The 18,816-nt window shown below is 44.9% G+C and overlaps 1 protein-coding gene across 3 annotated transcripts in view; it reads right to left on the minus strand.

Annotated features, from left to right (window-relative positions):
* LOC144762234 (uncharacterized) overlaps window positions 1–18,816 on the minus strand; it is a 407,676-nt gene that overhangs the window by 34,535 nt on the left and 354,325 nt on the right. For 2 of the 3 annotated variants that reach the window (XM_078647376.1, XM_078647377.1), the window contains exon 6: window positions 9,710–9,844. The exons of the other annotated variant lie outside the window; for it this stretch is intronic. In XM_078647376.1, the coding sequence (XP_078503502.1) occupies window positions 9,710–9,844 (135 nt within the window). The remainder of the gene's footprint in view (window positions 1–9,709; window positions 9,845–18,816) is intronic. 3 annotated transcript variants of the gene reach the window in all.

Consider the following 18,816-nt stretch of genomic DNA (forward strand, 5'->3'; position numbering starts at 1 on the left):
CGACGATGTGGGGCTGTGGGAACATTCTTTCACACAATATGGGACTGTCCTGATGGTCGAGCGTACTGGAAAGCGATCATGAATAGAATAACAAGAGTCAGTGGTGCTCCGGTGCCACCAGAACCTAAATGTTGTATTTTAAATATGTGGGAACCTACGGACCTAAATCACGCATCCCAGGACTGGGAGACTTTGGGCATGGTAATAGCTAAGGGGTGGTTGTGGGGGATGTGAGCTTCCAAATAGATAACCAAGTCGGAAATAGGAATGTAATATTCACGGTCAATAAGTGATTGCATGAACAAATGTATGTTAACTCTGTTTTCAAGTCGTATATTAAAAAAACTGAATTTAAAAAGAAAAAAAATGATTGCTCTGTATAATTAAATACATCACCAGTGACTAATTTATATTTTCACGGTGGAAAGTACTTTTGTAACAATTCATTCCCATATAGTATCACTGCTTCTTGTTAACACTTAATATCCTCCAGTAGGCAGATGACTCAATATTACTCAACCAGACCCCAGGTGGTGTTTAATAACCACTTACAGATTTAAATGCCAATAATGTGACTAATCACTAGTCGATGCCCTGACACATGCTGTTGTGGGCTTCAGGTCTGGGTTGAAATGTAAGAGTAGCTGGAGGGTGGGCACTTTGATTATCTAAAGAAGATCCAAATAAATCTATCTTAGGTTGTGAATGGAAGTGTGTAGATCATAAATTGCCAATGTAAATGCATTAATCAAAGGTAAACTCCTAGATTAATGGGCTGATGAGATTTTATGATTGTTTGGATTGACCTTCGCTTTCTCCCATCTTGTTGATTTTCTCAGCAAATTTCATCTCCATGATCTTGGATAGTAAACATTGCGCACTCTAGTAAATATTGACACTGGCTTGTAGTTGGACAATGTTCTTCAATTTGTTCCATCACACAACTGCCATATTCTTGTCCTCAAGCCCGTCTCTGGTAACAGGTTTGCTTAATGAAACATTTGGATAATAACAGAAATAATTTTCTCCTGGCCTATTTAAGGCATGTCAAGGGAAGCTAAAAACAATATTTTGGTCAGTGAATCCTGGTAAATAATATGAGTCTAAGATTTGGGATGGGTTCTTTGAAACATGTTTGAGCAATTTGGGTTTATATATTACCGGGGCTAAATGTGGATCTATGGGTAATTTTAAGTAATTGGCTAAGTCGAAGGTTAATGCATTGTCTCCACATGTTTGTCTAGAGGACTACAAACGAACAAGCATTTGCAATGCAATAGGTCTCGCATTGGCGCGAGTTTGAGCTATTGACATTATAAATAACAATGCCTTTTATTTATGTTTTTAAAAAGAAAACAAAAATAAAAGGCATTGTTATTTGCAATGTCAATAGCTCAAACTCGCGTCAGTGCAAGACCTTTTGCATTGCAAATGCTTGTTTATATATGTCCTTCTGACTTCCCGAATACTATATCAGGAGGGTTTCTTGTTGTTGTCGTCATTAAAACGTCATAAAGGACGTAACTGAATCCCTGCAGCCAGAATCCATAAAGCTGTGCTATCCTTCAGAAGTTTCACCGCAACCCTCCCCTCTCAGGCACATACTCTTGGAACAATTTGACACCACAAGGCAGAAGAGCGCCAATTAAATAAATAATGAATGAATGTATGCCATGCAGGCCAGCGAGGCAAGCCCTTTTCACGTCAGCAGAGGCCATCCAAGTGATCAGTGAGCTCCGCAGGTGGCCTCAGAGCACGAATTATTTTTAAAGGTGGACGTTGTGGGAATAATAAAAGGTGCGCACCTCTAATTCTCCAGCAGGAATAGAGTCAGGCAATAACAGTGTTTCTAAGAAAGACAGGCAAGAAAAATAGATCGGGCCACCAAACAAGCAATATAACACGTTTATCATTTCGCAAGCAGCAATGGTGCACGAGTCCACCCAATCTTTTGCTTCTTTTCTTCACCATATTTACGGATTATGTGACAAATGTCAGATTAAAGCAATGCATATTATGTATTTATAGTGTGTGGTCCCAAGTCAGGTATTTATGGATTGCTGGCTTCACCTGCCACAGATGGCTTGCTAATTAAAGAGCATTATCCTTTCACGTTGCCCGAAATATAATTCTGCCTTTAATCTTGTGCACAGTAAACAGTTGTTACATTTCTTTTCAGAGCCTCAGCACGGACTAAAAAGGGGATTCTGTGCCTGCGATCAATGGAAGGAATAAGGGGGCTGCCCGAAACCTGAATAAATTAAAGGATCCTATTATTTTTAAATATCTGGGTCAATGAAAGAAGAAAATGCCTGGAAGCAAAACAACCCCTCCCCCCCCCCTAAAACAAGCGCGCTCCCGAAAGCTAAAGAGGATCGCGCCGGAGCATGGGGATCGCTTATCTTTATGGGGCCATGTGTTTAATCACATGACCCCATAAAGATAAGACAGTGCTACAGCCGTGAAGCAGGCCATGGAGTCCAGATCGCAAGCCAAAGGGAGGCAACGAAAACACCTAATTTCCAATGGCAGGCCACCGTTTCACATAAACGGTGACGCCAGCCAATGGAAATTAGGGGCGGGGCTTAAAGCCCTCGTCTGAAAATCCTGTCCTACAAAATCTCTCACAAAGGCGGAGCAGGGCACTGCCCTGCAACGCACGCGAGACCAAACAGGGTGGGAAATTCATATTGGCGAATTGTGAAGAGAAAATGACTTCACCATATTAATCTGAATCATTTAAGAAGGGGTTGTGGACAAATTGTATGCAGTTCCTTTTTTCCTGGTTACCAATTTATGAATTAAGTCAAGGGTTTTTATTTCAATCTTGTCTATGTCTATTATGCACCTTGTTTAAAGAAACTCTAGATCACTTAATATGTATTTGTCTCTATTTTCTGAAATGAGTACGTTTTCATGGTTTAAGAGGCTCAGTTTCATATGTGCAGAGAGGCAAGTGTCTATACTTTAAATGGCAAACGTTTAAAAAAAATTATTTTTATTGAAAAACGTAAGTTTCATACAGCATATAGTTGAGAGAAAGCTGACAATCGGTAAGCATCAATCGATCATTGTTTCGTTACATGTAAGAGTAGGTGTTTCTCAGCAATTCAAGAGTGGCGCTTTTACGTCCCAATAACATTCAGAATGCCCACGTCTGCACCTACGACCACCATCCCCCAATCCCCTGGTGGCTCTCCACAAATTCTCCCTTTAACCTTACCCCCTATACTCCTGCCAACCCCCCCAACACATTCTTCCAATTTTTGGGGCAACCTCTACTTTTGTACATCACTGTTGCACCCTCTGGCACCATTCAAAGCCCCTACCCAGTCTTCTATCTCTGGAGGGGCTGAAGCACCCCAAGCCTCGCAATATTTCCCTTAGCAATCCCCACTGCCAGCCGCAGCCAGATCGCTGTATGTTTAGGCCACGATGCTTCACTGGTAATCCCCAGGAGTAGCCATTTAATGCCCACGGGGACCTCCAGCGACACAACTTGAGACATTAACTCTGTTATTCTCATCCGGTAGCTATATGAGAGGGCACTCCCAGAGGACGTGGAAAAACATGCCCTCGCACTCACACCCTGCAGAGCAGAGACTCTGTTCTGCCTATTTTATGCAGTCATTTTTGCGAGTAATAGGAACTGTGTAATATTTTAAATTGGACCAATCTAAATTGAGCGCAAATGGCTTGGAGGGCCCCCACCCAATCCTCATCCTTAAGGTCCCCAAGGTCTCTCTCTCACGCCACCTTCTACGGGCACAGCAGATCAGGGGAGCTGTCAACTAGTTTTCCATAGATCATCTGCATTCTTTTGTCAGGTATGGCTACAGTAAGTATACGGTCCTCCAGAGGGGAGGACTCGGGTAGCTGTTACCCCTCTTGTATGTGGCATCTAAAGGCATGCCCCAGCTGTCAATAACAAAAATGTTCAAAGTGTGCTAGAACGTACTTCTGGCTAAGGTCTTCAAAGCGGATTATAACTTGGCCTCTCCATATATCACACAGGTGCTCAATGCCTCTTAAATCCCACAAAGAGAATCTTTTAGTCCCCCCAACTCTGACAACAGTCAAATGTGCCAAAGCGGTGTCAAGCCAGTGGGTATTCCTGTCCAGCCTAAGAATCCTGTGGCCTCCCTCCAGACACTAATACCGTCTGTGGGTGCTGTGGTATATCTTTGTCTCTTCTTGTACAATAGAAGAGGCCCTCATGCCCCCCTTGGCCAATAGCTTCTCTATCCACCCTATATGTAGGGTCCGCGCGGTCCGCGATCACACAATCATTAACCACAAGGAGCTGTGAGGCCCTTAATTGGCACAAGTGTAATGATGGTAGAGAGAGTGCCTAAATAAGTGTGTGCTTCAACATTTATAAGTACATTCTAATCCATGTTCATTTCTAGAACACGGTTGATTTATGAATAAATAGCCTTTTTGTTTATGGAGGATTTTTAATAATAATTTTAATTTCTATGTCTGGTAGGATTCCTTCCAATTGAAAAAAGATCTGACAGGTTCAAACCCCAACCTTCACTGAATGCCAAATCACTTGGATTCACCCTGGACACCAACCTCACCCTCAGCTACATCATTACAAAGCCACCTCAACCAGTACCCATGCTTATCTTGCAAAGCATCTCTGGTAGTCCTTGACACACCTGCAGCAAGGACACCATCAGACTGCAGCTGCAGACTAAGAAGGAAAAAGTAGACAGCAGGCCCAAGAAATGGGACAACATCTCCATATCCATCAGGACCGCCTCAACCATGCTCCAATTTAGGAAAAGGTTGAGGACTTACCTCTTTAAAGAACACTGCGTCACAATGCATCAACCATCCACAACCCAGCTTCCTGTCCTATTACTCGTTGAATTTATGCTAATCTTTGGTCATGCACAGTGCTCTGCTCCCTTTTGGTTAGGTTCACACGATAGGAATACCATATACCTACAGACATCTCAATCACTGTCCTGAGCGACGATTGGGTTGTCTAATTTTTTGTTCTGTTTGTTATTTCTTTCTTTGTATTTGTTAAGGATTGTAACAATGTTTTTAGTTTCTGCAATTAGTAGGTTTCCTGCAGTAAGAAACTGCCTCTTATTGGTTTTAAAGACTCTATATTCTTCACTAATCAACAATAAATGTATTTTACAGTCAAAAGACTTATCACCAGAATGGTCAACCGAGTTCTTGATTAGGGTTCACCCTGAAAGCTGCTATAATTAAAACAAGAACTCTTAATGATGAATTTGCTAAATGTGCAATGTATGTGAGAGACACCTCTTGTCCAGGCTGCAGGTTCGAATATCTCCGCATACACCATATGCATATTTGTTCACACTTCAAAGCATACAATGGTTTAATGAAAATTCTCCTTACTTCTTTACTACTATCCATGTCTCGTGGAAGGACAGCTAAACTAGAGGATATGCTTGAGGGCCTCATGCAGTGTAATGAGAAGTCATGCTTTTCAGCTTGTACATCACATCCTACTGGACAACATCTTTCTTTGTGGTTGCTCCAAACATTTGGTACCACCACTGTCATAAGCAAGTGAGAGCAATAAGGGTCTTCTTGAAGTTAGACAGTCTGAACTTCAGTATAACACTAGTAATTTTACATAGTGGAAGGGCATGAAGAAATTCTGATGAACAAGTAATAAGAAAGTTTTCACTATGGCGCTCAAATGTTGAAACCAGGACGTAAGATAATGGGATTTGATATTATTTTCATGGAAATATTAAACAAATGTTGTTAGACTCATTTGCAAAAAACATCATACAAAACAACTGGATGTTAAAAAAGTCTACTTTCAGAAACGTAGACAAGTTGATTCTAACATAATTGTAGGTAACGTGCATTCCTATCCAATTTGAAACAATGTTGAAGTAAAAAGACTTCTTACCATTATATTATTCTTCTCCATTGTTTAGTTGCATGCTATTTTACCATTTTCCTTCTTTTGTTTCTTCCTTTTATGCACCATTTAGATGTTTTCATTTGGTTTCCTGCCATTCACTCTGCTTTTTTCCCTTTTTCTTTTTTTTTTTTCACGCTCCTCTCACGCACGAGCTTTGGCATCCTTACCCATTCCCTGCCAGCCCACCACACTCTAGTTGCTCAAATCCATACCATCTCCCGTACTGCTGTTGAGCCCTATTCATTGGAGTACATCAATTGAAGTCATTGTCAGCGGGTAACTCTCTTGGTAGGCCCGGAATGCAATAGTAAGGGCCTTGAATTCAATCTCTTGGAGCCAATGGAGTTGTTTGTGATGTGGAGAAATATGAAGGCGGAGTGTAACCTTACGGACCAACCTCACAGCAGTGTAATGCACTATTTGCAGCCTTCTGATCAGACATCTGGGAAAGCCAATGTAAAGGCCGTTGGCATAGTCGAGGTGAAAGGTCATCAGGGCATGCACAACGGTTCTACAGCTTTCATCCGTCAGAAACTCAAGACGTTTTCTGAGTGTTCTCATCTTTTCAAAACAGGCCGCCGAGACTTGAGGGACGTGACGTGACTTGACGGACGTGGGTCGATAGGGTCAGGTCTTTGTCTCATCTGACACCAAGATTTTTAAACGAAACCTTAGGCACTGGTGGAGAGCCGAGTTCAACAGGCCACCAGAGGCCTGCGGGAGGGGGGGAAGCTTGGTTAAAGAATAGAACCTCAGTTTTATTGGTGTTGAGCTTTAAGAAGTTACTGTTCATCCAGGTAGCAATGTTTTTGAGACAGTCTCTGAATGAAACAAAAGAAGACACTAAAAGAAACCAACAGCTGGGTATCATCCACGTAGGATATTACCTTGACCCCATTCTTAGCAATGAGAGCAGACAGTGGCGTCAAATAGATGTTGAAAAGTAGTGGACTCAAGGCCAAGCCCTGAGTCACTCCACATCCGAGTGGTTTTGCAGAGGAGGTGTAGAGGTGGAGAAAGACTTATTGGTCTCAGCCGTTGAGGTAGGAGGTGATCCATTCGAATGTCGTCTTTTGGATACCTATCTGCTTGAGTCTGTGAAGCAGGATTGAGTGTGACACAGTATTGAATGCTGCTGACAGGTCGAGAAGTACCAGCATGACCAAAAAGCCTCCGTCAACCGACAATCGGATGGAATCTGCTACTTCAATCAGAGCCGATTCCGTGCTGTACCCAGTATGGAAACCCGATTGAGAATCATGTAGCAATTCATTGGCTTCCAGTAAGTCAGCCAGTTGCTGACGGGCCAGTTTCTCCAATATTTTCGCCAGAGCTGACAGTAGGGAGATTGGCCTAAAATTATTGGCTACTTTGGGGTCGGCACGGGGCTTCTTCAGGATAGGTAATAAAAAGGCATGTTTCCATGTGGAGGGGAAAATCTCTAACCTTACTGAGGAATTCCAAATGGAGCTAAGGACCGGGTTAAGCCAGTCAGCTAGTAAACTATACTACCGTGCTGGCCAGGGGTCGGCCCGGATTTGCATTTCTGTAGTTCAGTTAGCGACACCTCCGTGGGAATCATGGAAAAGTAAGCAAACACCAGCTAGTTCTTGCTAAGGCAATGGGTGTCACCCGCCGCTCTGAGGCCGGGAGACTGGGCAAAGGAGACATATATCTGCTGAATTTTGTCTTTGAAAAAGTTTGGGAGGCTAGTGCACAGGTCCAGAGAAGGGAAAGCTGTGTGCTCAGGTACTGTTATGTTATGTTATCCCGAGTTTTATAGAGCGCTCAGCTACTCAAACAGAGTGTCCTGGCGCTATCGGACCCGGCAAGGCACAGAGCGAGGAAGAAGATGGAATTATTGGCCAAACAGCCAAGTTTTAAGATCTTTTCTGAAAGACAGCAAGGTGTCAGCCTGCCTTATTGACATCGGTAGTGCATTCCAAGCCCGTGGCGCAAGATACTTAAAAGAGCGACCCCCGCAGCGAGCACGCCTAATTGCCGGGACTGCGGCCAGTGACAGAGATGCAGAGCGTAAAGCTCTGCATGGGCGATGAAAACTAATCCTATTCCTGAGGTAGCAGGAGCCCGTGCCATGCAGGGCTTTGAAAGCTATTGTGAGAGCCTTGAAGGCAATGCGTTTCCATATAGGCAACCAATGCAGAGATTTCAAAAGTCCCGCGGCACCAGATCTCCGGCTCAAGCCAAAAATTGCTCATGCCGCAGAGTTCTGCACCACCTGTAAGCGCGACAGGAGGTATTCAGGAAGGCCCAAATATAAGACATTTGCATAGTCCAGCCTTGAGCCGATCAAGGCTTGAACCGTAGTCCTCCTATGGGCAATGGATAGGAGTAGAAGGAATTTTTTCAGCATTTTTTAAAAGACCGGGAATCTGGGAATTAAAAGTGAGACAAGTGTCCATTTTCACTGTGGGATTGGTGAAGGATTTCAAAATCCTGAATACTTCCCTGGAGGAGCTTTTAGCGCTCACAATGTGAGCTGCCAGGAAGTCTCTTCTTTTGTCGTTGAACGATTAATGGTATTCTTTCAAGGCATTCCTGTATGTGATTTTGGTATCATTTGAGTAGGCCTTTCTCCATTAACATTCCAGTCATTTGTAATAGTTATTTTGCCTCTGATGTCCTCGGAGAACCATGGTGCAGAAGGGGTAGCTCTAGTAGAGCTAACGGATCTCCATGGGGAGAGTTTATCAATGGCATCCGTAACCCAAGTCTTCAGGTTCGCAATATTGTCGTTGGAGTTGTCCGTGAGGGGGGCTAAAGTCCTTCAATAATGGGCCTAATGTCTCAGATGTGACCCTACTCGAGTTCATCCTGGCTTCCTTAGGAAGGGCTGCAGCCCTAGAAGTGGCCTTCAGGTGGAGCTGGAAAGGGACCAGTTAGTTTGTCAGACCTGATAACCTGTGTCTGCTTGTCTACCTTTACCTCCTGCATATTTGAGCAGATGAGGTCAAGCATGTGCCCAGCTTTGTGGGTGGGGGAGGAAACCAGTTGGGTAAGATTAAAGCCAGCACGCTTCGAAATGAAATTCACGCTATGAGTACAGAGTGGATCGTCAAAATGGAGATTAAGGTCACCTAGGACCGTAAAGTTAAAATACCGGGTAGAAGCCTGGGCGATATAAGTAGCAGCCAGTCAAGAGAGTTGGTCTCCTAACCCCCTGAGAATGGTGTCAGAGAAATGTCGCCGCAGGAGCAAGGAAATATGGTGCTCAAGCGGGTACAAAGATTGTGGTTATTTGGAAGTCTGACTTGCCAATAGGCTGGCTAGATGTCAGGCACAAGGCACTCTAGAATAACTGAAGTGAAGGTCTACTTGCTGCAACAGTGGACACCTGGCTCTTCTCCCATCAGTGTGCAGGCTCACACCTAAAAGTTGATGTCATTGGGATAACACCACAGCTCTCACAGTGCGCTAGACTTCACTTGATTTCACTTTGATAGCAAGGAGGGAAAACCAAATTTCTGCACTGAAGGACTCCACATAGAAAAAATTCTAGTATTTGACACGTTCGAGATATACCCATAGAACCACATCCTCAAACAACTAGTTTTTAATTAAAAGTGAACCCAGACTGGACACGTAATCTTTCCTGCCGGATGCAAGTAGGTTTGCACTTATTGAAAGAAGTTGTTCATGAGTAGCTCCTAGTTAATATTGAACAGGCCACCCACCCTATGAACAATTCTAACTCTTTTTGGATGCTATGAGGAACATAGCTGATGCCCAGTCACCAATGAATACTTAAAAGTATGTAATCACCATCATCATAATACTCATCACTGCTATAGAGCCTGTCAAGTTCATGGACTTCATAGAAGCTGACGGGCGTGTTGAAGGGCGCAATGCTGATATCGCTCACAAAAGTAGCTGGGCTCACTGTTGGCTCTGGATTCCCTGCAGCAACAGACAACATAAATAAGCAAATTAAAACAGGAATAACACACTTCAAATTATAACAACTTTTTGGAATATTTATTTCTCTTGTACTCTTCAACAACATGAGGCAACAACCACAGAATCTTTGTTTTCAATAGTAGCCAAGCTGGTGAGATAAATTAGGGGGTTAATACGCCCATTACAGAGAGGTGTGTATCCTGCCTGTCAGAGGTTGAAATTGTGGTATGTTCGGTGCAGCCTGATCAATACATCACTTGGATATTTGAGGTTAAAGCACAATTTAAGAGTTACATACCTGTATCTACTGCTCTCCATTGTGCATAACTTTGTGATGTTCATCTCTTTAACATAAGCCCTCTGGATGAAAAGGATCTACAGTTAGACTTGAAGGACAGGGAGTCAAGCCCTCGAGTTCTATGTTACACTTCTGGATAGATGCCAACCTCTTCTTTAAAAGGAAAGGGCCAAGGGAAGTTACTTTAGGTGAATAATGGCTATAAATTCAGGAAGATGAGAATGCTTCAGCAGCAGCATGTTAACGTCCTTGCCTTTCAAGCTTTTCTCCAGAAATTCCTGTTTATAGGATAATGGGAAGCACAGTCACTCATAAAAACCTTTACTGGAACATGGTCTTCCCAGGCGCTTTCACCAAGTTCCTCAGGAACCACCAAATTTCTGCCTACAAGAAGGTTCTTGGCCTCCCACGACAGTCTAGGAGAGCAAGAGTAAGGTTGGAGCTGGGTCTTACCTGCCCGGACATTACTTGCTCAGGGGACTTTCTAAAATATTATATTAGCACCCTGCGTGCCCCAGCAAACTCATTAAAAACACAAATTAAAACTATTTTTTAAGAAAGTGGATCTCCATGGCAGGCACAGCTGGTAGCAGCCATAAGATTACTGGAAATAGACACCCAAAACTTGCATAACGTAGACGTTCCCGTAACTGCCTGGAAAAGAACAGTGAATAAACAGATTAAGAAAAAGGGACCTGGACAGCCTACATCATCAACACAATCTCTCTTCTCTGGATACTTCCTACATTGTGGGAAAACCACAGCCTTATTTTGAGCAAGTGCTGACAGACCCGGCCCGTAAAAGAATTACCTAGATGAGACTTCTTGCACTGCCCATTGCGGACTTTAATCCATCCTTGGCCCAGCAACCCAATTCAGTCACAAGTTGGCTTTGTAGTTACCATCGTGAATCATGGCTCCATTTGCTGTGCTGCTGCCCAAAGTTAGCAAGCGAGCGGTACCGACTGGTAATCCCCATCTGTAGATCCCATCCGATGGCCTTCTTCGATGCAGAGAAGTTTCAGACTTGTGTTTCTCCGCTAATACAGCTTAAACAGTCGCAAGGCTAGGGAAATTTACAGACGCAATCCGGGTGTTGAGCTTCCACCACGACACTGCTGAGCTTGCTTCCTTTCGTTGCTGCAAACCCCCAACTCCCTTTTAGACAAACTGGTTAACAAGGATTTAACTCTTGACTATTCCAATTTGACCGCAAGGGAAAAGGGGAAGTGGAATGAGAAACACAAAAATAAACACAGGATCTCTTCTTGTCCAGTGTTGTTTCTCACAGTAAGTGTGCCGGGCCTGCTAAACTTCGACTGTAGTATAAATTATAATAAACATCAATACAATGACTTGTCACTTAACACCACGGAGTTAAGTGGCAGTCTCTTTTGAACCTCGTTTTACCAACGACTTCTAAGACCACTGTACTAGCTGCAGCTAATAAATACTATCTTCTACGCCAGACGAAGAGTCCGTGTCTCTGTTTCTGACAAGGCAGGTGAATCCAGGGGATTTCAGGCGTACCCTGCGCCGCCGAGCCTTAAGGCTACGGTTCTCCAACTGGCGCCCAACGTGGGGCGATTTTAACGGTAGCAGTTGAGCCCGAGGGTCGTGAGGAGCCCCGCAAGAAAATTCCGGAGGAAGCGCACCACGTGATCGACCCGTGTATGTTGGAAGTGGACCGAAGGTCTTTGACAGCGCGGCTACTCCTCTCCGACGGCTGCTGACGACTGCTGCCCTGACTGTCGCCCTGCTTTGGACCCTTCTGATGATGTTTGGTAAAGCGAGACGATAGCCGGACCTTCACTGGTGTAGGACGATCCTTAGTTAAGTATTTGGTGGGTCGCTCCCACAAAACTTTGTTTTGTTTTGGTTTTTGGGGTTTTATTCAGGTATTGCAATACCCGAAGCCAAGGGGTAAGTACGTTTGTACTGTTTCATTGATTTACACCCCTTGTTGTTTGTGAGCAGTCTAAAGAAGTAACGATGCCTGGACTGAGTAAATTCAAAAGAATTTGTTGCTTAGGTTGTACGAGGGATTCCCAGTTGGAGGATTCATGTCCGATCCCTCCAGTTGGAACTCCCACTTATGAGCTCTATTCGAAACATGGTATTGGTCCCATTACCTTTAACGAGACATGGGTCCGATACACGAAAAATAGTGGAGTTTTGAGATGGCCCCAAAATGGTAGTTTTGATCCCGCCATACTAGATAATTTGGAAACGATTCTGTTTAGAAGAAAAGCCCGGCTGGCAATGTTTGACTCTTTTCGCCTTTGGCGTAGGGAAGCCAAACAGAAGGAAATTAAACAAGCAAAAAAGGATAAGAAAGCGCAAAACATGTCAATTATAGAGGCTGCTCAGCAGTTTAAAAATAATGAAGTAGACGGTGCGAATGAGATACTAGAGAGACAACATTGCATGACGATAGATAGATGCTATCCGATGCTGCCTACTTCCTCGTCAGATAAAAGTAAGGAATTGGAAGAAGATTCCCTAATGTCTTGTTTATTGAATTCACCTCCGCCCTATGCCCAAAATCCTAATGCACCTCTGTTACCCCCTCCTATTGCTCAACCAATGGTTGCTCAATTGCCGATTGTTCAGCAACCGGCTCAGCCTATTAATGCTTCCTTGCCTGCCTCTGCTCCGTCTTTACAGCCTGTAATTCAGCCCCCACCTCCTCTCCAATCCCCCGCTCTTGTTCCTCAGTCGGCTACGTTCCAGTCCCCGTTGCCTTCTATGTCTGTAAGGCCTCCTGTTCTCTCAAGGGATTCCCCTACCTCATACAGGAGACTAGCAGATGCTGTTTCGAATTTCTTTTCTCCTCTTCTTGGGTCTTTGAACCTGTCTCCAGCTTTCTCTAGACGACAATCTCGTTGTCAAATTCCTCTCACGGATGAGAAAGTAGTTTTGGGTTCCCTAGCTCGTAAATGAATTGAGAGTGGACTATTATGAGTTCCTTTCATCAATGGGCAGAGCCCACACAAAGATATGTTTTTTAATGTCATGTGTCAGACTCTTATCAAAGGTTGGGAAGATATGGAGTTGATTACAGTTCCGTCGGAGTTACTGAAATTACAAGCTGATTTTGATAAAAGTTTTATTGTAGGACCACGAGTTGAAGAGGCGGTGAATAAACTCGTTGCGTACCGAACCATGTTTTTGTCCTTGTCCTTTTCCGAGACTGATCCTGCCAAAAACAAAGGCATTAAGAATTATCCGATGCGTGAAGTTCCTCCAGTATGGAGGGAAGCGGTGAATGGTCCGCCTCCTGTCCCTGCTAATTTCCAGCGTATATGGGTTCACCAACCCTGGAAAAGGTCTGAAGTATTGGCGCTTAAACAAACTCTTCCGGACCCTTGTAAAAATACGGCTGGATATTACAAGGAATTGTCTCAAACAGTTGAGGCCTGTATTATGAATTTGGCCGATATTGATATTGATATGTTATTTGGAAATGTTGTTCCGCAAGCATTATGGGCACGGATTCGTAGGGAGAATCATGTTGGTGAATTAGGTGGTGATTGGGCTGCTATTAGAGCCGCTGACGCAAATCAAGTGGGTGGTGCGAAGCCTGAGGATCTGATTACGGCCCTACCAGGCAGAATAATCGAATTGATGAAAACTATGATGCCCGCGGTGCGAGTTAATTGGGATAAGCTGGCTGCATGCAAGCAAAAGAAAGACGAAAGCGTCTCGGATTTCTTCACTCGTTTTGAAGAGACGTTTATTGATCATAGTGGTCAGGATTTGAGTGTAGAGGGTGGTCAGCGGTTGTTTGTGGATAAGTTTGTATACAACTTGCTTCCCGAATTGTCAAATAAACTAAAGAGTTCTGAAAGTGCATGGGCTGTCTCTTCCCCTGCTAAAATACTGGCTACTGCACAGTATAATGAGAATAAAGATAAGGAGGAGAAGGAGAAACAAGAGAAGAAAAATAAAGATTTGAAAACGAAGGTTCTTTTACAGCAAGCTTATCCTCCGCGTTCTGCACAGCCTCAGTTTTCTCAACCCCCACAGTTTCAGAAAGTGCTCCAGAAACCTGAGTACTTCGCACCACGTCTTTCGTTGGGTCCTAATCAATGTGCGTATTGTAGGGAAGAGGGACATTTCAAGAATAGTTGTCCGGTTTTATTACAGCGTAATAATGGGATGTCTGCTCCACGGGGTCGTGGTACTTTCCAGACAGGATCTAGAGGTAGAGGACGAGGTGTGTCCTCTCAGGAGCAGCGTTCTTTTCCTCCATCTACTACGAATTACTTTGATCAGCAGAGAGTTCAGTCTACGCAGTATTATAATGACGATTATTGTGAAGAAAGGGCTGACGATTTTCAGATCGAATAGGACAGCCATGGACGAAGTGAGGGAGTTGTGTCGATTCCAGTAGATCAAAATGGGCCATATGTCACTATCAATACTATGGGTGTTTCAGAACCGTTTCTTTGGATACTGGTGCGATGAGAAGTTCTAATATGCATACTAAACTCCCTAGGGCATCTTTGTCTGGCTTAATAAATACTTCTGTAGGATTTTCTGGCACCCCAGTCCGTAATCCGGTTTCTTGTCCCTTGCCCGTTTCGATTGGTCCCTATGATTTGAATGCTCCACTTATTCTGACAACTGGTTGCGGCGAGAACCTGCTGGGTCTGGATTTATTGAAAAGACTACATGCAACATTGTATTGTTCCCCTTCTGGTGTGCATCTTACGTTGGGGAAGAAACTGACGTCTTCCATGTATTTGTCTCGAGACCAGTTCCCACCTGAGTTGCTTTCTCTTCCTGAAAGTCTTTGGGCTACAGGCCCGAATGACGTGGGTTGTCTTGCGATCCCACCGTATGTTGTCACAGTTAAAGAGAATGTGAGAATGCCACGCATTCCCCAATACCGTATCTCTACTGATGGAGAGAGAGCACTTTTGGCTATTGTCGATGATTTTATTCAGAAGGGTGTGGTTGAAGAAACGAGAGGCAATGTTTGTAACAGCCCTGTTCTTCCGATCCTTAAGAGAACGCATCTTTCACAGCCTCCTGTTTATCGATTTGTTATTGACCTTAGAGAGGTCAACAAAATTGTTGTGCCACAGTTTCCTGTTGTTCCGGACATTACAGCTTTGTTGACGATGATTCCTGCTTCGGCAACTTGGTTTTCAGTCATAGACCTTGGGAACGCTTTCTTCAGCATTCCTATTGCTGAAGAAAGTAGGGACATCTTTGTTTTTTCTTTAGGTGACCGAAGTTTTAGATTTAAAAGAGCACCTCAAGGCTATTGCGAAAGTCCCTCTATCTATAGCAAGGCTCTTAAGTCACAACTTGATGCTTTCTCTTTGCCTCCAGGTGTTACGCTTATTCAGTATGTGGATGATTTGCTGGTGGCTGCTGATACGGAAGATGTGTGTAAGAATGTGACTGTTGCGTTGTTGCATCATTTGTCTGCTCTACATCATAAGGTGTCTCCCTCTAAGCTGCAATATCTCCGCCAAGAGGTTACCTATTTAGGTCATCTCTTGTCGAAGGAGGGAAGGCGATTGACCCCAGAACGCATTCATGCTATTTCACAGATGTCTGTACCCACCACGCAGAGAGAAGTGCGTGCCTTTTTGGGTATCACTTCCTACTGTAGACAATGAATTCCCAATTTTTCACTTTTGGCTAAACCACTGTTGGTACTAACGTTGAAAGATACGCCACATCCGCTCCCTTGGACGGATGAATGTCAGAAAAGCTTTGTTGACCTACGTACTGCTCTGTGTTCTGCTCCAGTGTTGGGTACCCCAGATTATAGCAAGTCCTTTACACTGTACGTTCACGAGAGAGAGGGTTGCGCATTGTCAGTTTTGACACAGCAATTTTGAGATAAGCAGAGGCCATGTGCCTATTTCTCCGCTACACTAGACCCAGTATGTTATGTTATGTTATGTTAAGGGAAGTTTGTATAGCGCACTGTCACCGGAGGTATCATGGCGCTGAAAGGGTGCTGAGGAAACAGAGGGGATTTAACAGGATTGTGGGAAGAGCCAGGTTTTTAGTGATTTGCGGAATTGGATGAGAGTACCGGAGGTCCTAACTGGGAGAGGGAGAGAGTTCCAGAGTTTGGGGCCGAGGAAGGCGAATCTTCGACCCCCAGATCTACAAAGTTTAAAGGAGGGGACCACCAAGAGGTGTAGGTGAAGTGATCTAAGATTACGTGATGGACAGTAGGGTCGGATAAGAGATTTCAGAAAAGCGGGGCAGGGACCAGAAAGAGACTTAAAGATCAGACAGCCAACCTTAAAGGCGGCCCTTAGGCTGACCGGGAGCCAGTGTAATTTGACAAGGAGGGGTTTGGCGGACTGCCACTTCGGAATCCCGAGGGCCAGTCTCGCCGCCTGGTTTTGAATGATTTGCAGCCTATTGATGGAACATTTGGGCAAACCATGATAGATGGAATTTGAAAAATCCAGGCGGGAGAGAACAAGGGCCATGATGACTTGTAGCAGGGCATCGGGAGTGAGGAGGTAGGCCACCTTCCTAATCCTGCGTAGTTGGAACATGCAGGAGGAGACCACCGTCCCCACCTGCGGCCCGAGAGAGAGCCCAGCGTCAATAGTGACCCCGAGGCTTTTCACCGAGGCTACCGGGGTGGGAGGGGAGCCAAGCTCTGTCGGCCAGAAGTGTGGACCCCAGTAGACGGCGCTCTTACCCGGCAGGAGGAGCTCCGTCTTTCCTGGGTTCAGTTTCAGCTGGTTCTGACACATCCACTGAAAGATATGGGACATAACTGCCTGGAAGGTGGGAATAGCAGAGGGGGAGTTTAGAGAGAAAATGAGTTGTAGGTCGTCCGCGTAATTGAAAACGCGGACGTCCCACTGCCTCAAAGAGAAAAGGAGAGGGTGAAGATAGAGATTGTAAAGAAGAGGGGATAGAGAGGAGCCCTGGGGGACCCCACAAGGCAGATGTTCCCTAGGGGCCCTGAATGTACCTAGGCTGAGAGACTGGGATCTCCCCGTAAGGAAAGATTTCACCCATGCCAACGCCAGGCCCTGGATGCCAGCCTGTTCGACACGGCGGAGAAGGATGTTGTGGTCCACCGTGTCGAAGGCGGCCGACAGATCTAATAATACCAGGGCCTGGGAGGTACCCTTGTCAGCTCCGTCTCTCAAGGTGTCCAGGACAGCCAGGATCACAGCCTCCGTAGAATGACAAGGACGGAAGCCGGCCTGGTTGGCCTCGAGAAAGGTGGAACTCTCGATGAACCCTGAGAGGCAGGCAGTGACATGGGCTTCCAAGATTTTTGAGAGAAAGGGTAGAAGAGAGATGGGGCGATAGTTTGCCGGGACGGCAGGGTCGGCTCCAGGCTTCTTCAACAGGGGCACTAGGACGGCCTCCTTGAAGGAGCTGGGTACCGTCCCGGACAGAAGAGAGGAGTTAAGCAAAGGAAGGATGCAGTCAGGTAGGGAGTGGCAGATGTCACGCAGTATGGAAGGTGGTCAGTGGTCGTCAGGAGAGCCAGACTTGATGCGGACAGCCAGGTTGGCTAGAGTTATGGAGTCTAATGGAGGGAGCTGAGTAATAGAGGAGGCATTGTGAGGGGAAGTGGCAGGATCAACACCCAATGAGGTGACCGGGATAGTGCCCTTAATCAAAACAATCTTCTGTAAAAAAAAGGTACTAAGGGCCAGATGTAGGTAGGCTTTTACCGGTCGGTAACGGCCGAATTCGGCCGTTACCGACCGGTAAAAGGCATTTGAGATGTAGGGGGCAGAATCGGTAAATTTACCGTTCTGTAAATTTACCGATAGGTAATTTTACAGAATCTGTAAATATACCGGTCGGTAAATTTACTGACCGGTATATTTACAGAATCTGTAAAATCGATATGTAGGTGGGACTCTTATGAGTCCCACAAGGCCTTAGAAATCGGTATTTTACCATCAAATTCAATTTGATGGTGAAATACCGATTCAGGTGTGCATGCAAATGTGCGCATGCACACCTGTGCCATATGACAGGCAGACCTGCCCTTAGGGCAGGTATGCCTGCCATATGGCCCCCGAACCTTTTTTGGGGGTGCTAGAGGGTGTCAAAGTGACACCCCCTGCACCCTTGCCAAAAATCTGTATTTACCGATCGGTAAATACCGACCTGTAATGCCCCATTCATTCCTATGGGCTTCATAGCCCATAGGAATGAATGGAGCATTACAGGTCGGTATTTACCGAATCGGTAAATACCGACTTTTACCGATTCGGTAAATAAACATCTGGATTTCCCTACATCTCCCCCCTTCATATTTACCGACTTTTAAATACCGAATCGGTAAAATTCGGTATTTAAGGGTCGGTAAATATGCTTTACCTACATCTAGCCCTAAGTGCGTTGCAAGATTCCTGGGTGGGGGCCTGGGACAGGAGCATTCTGGAGTCAGACGTGAATTCGTCCAGAACTCTAAAGATCTCCTTTGACTTACAAGGAGCTGACAGGAGGCGCTCGGAGACATAGGCTTTCTTGGCTGCAGAGATAGCGGATTTATACTTATTGCGAGCTGTCACATAGGTATCTCTGCTTGCCATGCAGTAGTCTCTTCTCCATCTGCGTTCAGATTGACGAAGTTCTAGCTGTAGAGTTTTTAGATGAGGAGTGAACCATTTATGTGAGTGGTTATGGCGGGAGCGAGGGAACTTAGTTA

This window comes from Lissotriton helveticus, chromosome 6 (assembly GCF_964261635.1).
Source record: "Lissotriton helveticus chromosome 6, aLisHel1.1, whole genome shotgun sequence".
Classification (NCBI taxonomy): domain Eukaryota; kingdom Metazoa; phylum Chordata; class Amphibia; order Caudata; family Salamandridae; genus Lissotriton; species Lissotriton helveticus.